Source organism: Saprolegnia parasitica (assembly GCF_000151545.1).
Source record: "Saprolegnia parasitica CBS 223.65 unplaced genomic scaffold supercont2.1115, whole genome shotgun sequence".
Taxonomy (NCBI): domain Eukaryota; phylum Oomycota; class Saprolegniomycetes; order Saprolegniales; family Saprolegniaceae; genus Saprolegnia; species Saprolegnia parasitica.
This window is the reverse complement of record NW_012157509.1, coordinates 1-2,437: the sequence shown is the minus strand read 5'-3', so window position 1 is coordinate 2,437 and position 2,437 is coordinate 1. Positions and strand designations below refer to the sequence as shown.

The 2,437-nt window shown below is 56.1% G+C and overlaps 2 protein-coding genes across 2 annotated transcripts; both read right to left on the bottom strand.

Annotated features, from left to right (window-relative positions):
- Nucleotides 1–17: 17 nt before the first annotated feature.
- Nucleotides 18–748, bottom strand: SPRG_18313 (hypothetical protein; the record flags this gene model as incomplete). Its single annotated transcript, XM_012357751.1, has 3 exons — nucleotides 18–407; nucleotides 454–609; nucleotides 668–748. 3 exons carry the CDS (start codon nucleotides 746–748, stop codon nucleotides 18–20), a joined length of 627 nt encoding a protein of 208 aa, XP_012213141.1.
- Nucleotides 749–1,737: 989 nt separating this feature from the next.
- Nucleotides 1,738–2,381, bottom strand: SPRG_18312 (hypothetical protein; the record flags this gene model as incomplete). Its single annotated transcript, XM_012357750.1, has 5 exons — nucleotides 1,738–1,776; nucleotides 1,816–1,932; nucleotides 1,980–2,042; nucleotides 2,088–2,227; nucleotides 2,272–2,381. Coding segments are annotated over 5 exons (469 nt in total), but the record flags the coding sequence as incomplete, so codon positions are not given.
- Nucleotides 2,382–2,437: the final 56 nt, after the last annotated feature.

Here is a 2,437-nt window from a genome sequence, read left to right as displayed (position 1 = left end):
AAAAATCAGATTCTAGTTCATAGGTACGAGAGGCAAGAAGAAGCTGTACCAGCGAGGCCGGCGTACGCAAGCGGGTGCGTCTTGAGCACCGTCTTGTACTCGGTCGAGAGCGCGCCCTTCTTTTTCAGAATGCGCTCGGCGTTCATGAGCATCGAGTAGAGGAAGAAGACGACGCCAACGATGAAGACGAGGTAGATGAGCATGTCCCAGCGGTAGTACAAGCGCAGGAGCTCGTGCAGCGTGTAGTTGGTGCTTTCGTGCGAGCCAAAGACCGTGACCATGACGGCACCGATCACGATCCACACGGTGCCCCAGAGATCGTTGCGCGTGAGCTTTTCCTTGAGCCAGAAATGCGCGAACATAATGTTGCAGACAAGCGTGAAGGCGCCGACCGGCATGATGATACTCTACACACGCGCTGTCGTATGCGGCGCATGGGCCAAGGTCGCGTACCTGCGCGGCAAACGTGAGCGCGGCAAAGTCCGCGATGGACCCGACGCCGACGCCGAAGAAACCGAGCCACCACCGCCACTGCGTGTTGTACGGCTTGCGCTCGTGGTCGGGCAGGTGCGCCTGCATGATGAACGAGTACTTTTGGATGTTGAGCCCCTACACAGGCATGGAAGAGAGTCAGCACCCGTGCTCGCTCTCGCCGGGCTGGACGCACGAGGTTCGAGATCGTCGACCCGATCAAGCAGATGCCAATGCCGATGAAGAGGTTGGACGTGTTGGTCTCATGGTCGGACATCTACAGCATCGAGCGCATGAGCGTCCATGGCGGCGTCGTCGGTCGCAGAGTACCTCGGCGCCCGCAGGTCCGATGCAGTTTTTTAATCTGTCGCAATAACCGGCCCGTGAAACCCGAAGCCGGCAGCGTACTGTATTTTTATTCTCGTTTTTACCCCGCCGCAAAAAATGGCATACAAACACCAAGATATTCTAAAAACAGCTCCGTGGGACGGTCGAAAACACTGTATTTTAATGCACGCTGGACGCACCAGCAGAATCCAATGCGCCAATCAAAACGCGCGCGACTGCCTCTCTGACGAGGTGCAGTTTTATCGTCTTTTTTAAAATACCGGGCGACGACCCTTGTATTTTTTTCATTTTTCTGTTTTTCGGACATTTCGAGAGAGAGTGTTCCTCGCCTCTGCGCAACGAAGGTCTCATCTCTTGGACTAAGTATACCGTCCAGTGCTTTGACGTCGCACCCGCCGTAACAGGACGTAATGCAATGCGGCGTCGGATCGCTCGAGCACCAATGCGTCCTCCAACCGTGCAGACGATGCCACGAGCCTTGGTTGACGGCGGGCGCGGAGGCTGCAACCATGTTTCTCGTGGGTTAAAAGATCAGAGATGCATGGCGATCCGTGACATTGCACTTGGTGCGATCCGAATGCGGTTCAAAGAAGGTTGGTTGATCACGCGACACGCAGTGTCCAGCATCATCATCATCATCGCAAGCCTGCGACGACGAGACAGGACGTATCGCACACGACGTGGGAGCCACCACCAGGGGGAAAGAGATGTGCGAACGAGCATCAAAATAGGATTGCGATGTGTCGTCGGGTATCTATGCTTCCTACTACACTAACGTTAGTGTGGACGTCTTGAGAGGGTGCTACCGAGATATCGACGCGCCGCGTGAAGGTCGGTGTTGTGGTGAGTGCGAAATCTTGGCTCTCGGTGCCCGGCGACGCCGTGCCATCGAGCGTCGTCTGCATAGCGTTTAACGCGTCAAAAGATGATAGCCTCATTGTCGTCAGGTGTACATACCTCGCTCAGCCGCATCTCACGCCGCGAGAGGAGAATGACGCCGCCGACGGTGATGGCGACGCCGAGCGGGAAGCAGATAGACTGGTAGAGCGTAAAGGCTTGGAATTCGTCAAAGTACACGGCGCCACCGAGGACCGAGAACGAAATGAAGAAGCACTATGCGATCTCGACTCGATGCTGCAATACAGCACGACAGTACGTACGGTGAAGACGGGCACCATGTAGAGCGCATCAAAGTGCTTGAGCCCCAGCGCGAGCATGTGCGTCTACCCAAGTCTAAACCCAGAAGACGACGACGACTCGCCACGTACTTGGACGCTAATCGTTAGGACCAAGCCCGCGAGGATCACATACGTGAGGACTCGATTGAACTGGTTGCGGCCTTGGAGCGAGAGCTGGATGAGCTCGCCCGAGCTTTTGGCAAACATGACTGACTGCGCGCCGACAATGCCTGCATCGATGGCCGTCGTACGTCGAGTTGCACGACGATGCTACCTGCAAAGCCAGCGTACGAGAGCGGGTGGAGCTTCTCGAGCGCGCGGTACTCGGGCGACGCCTTTCCGCACTTGCGCAGCACTTGCTCGCTGCGCACCAGCACCACGTGGCTACAAATGTATTCGTATCAATGTATCCAGGCCGATGTGGTGTCTATATGTAAAGT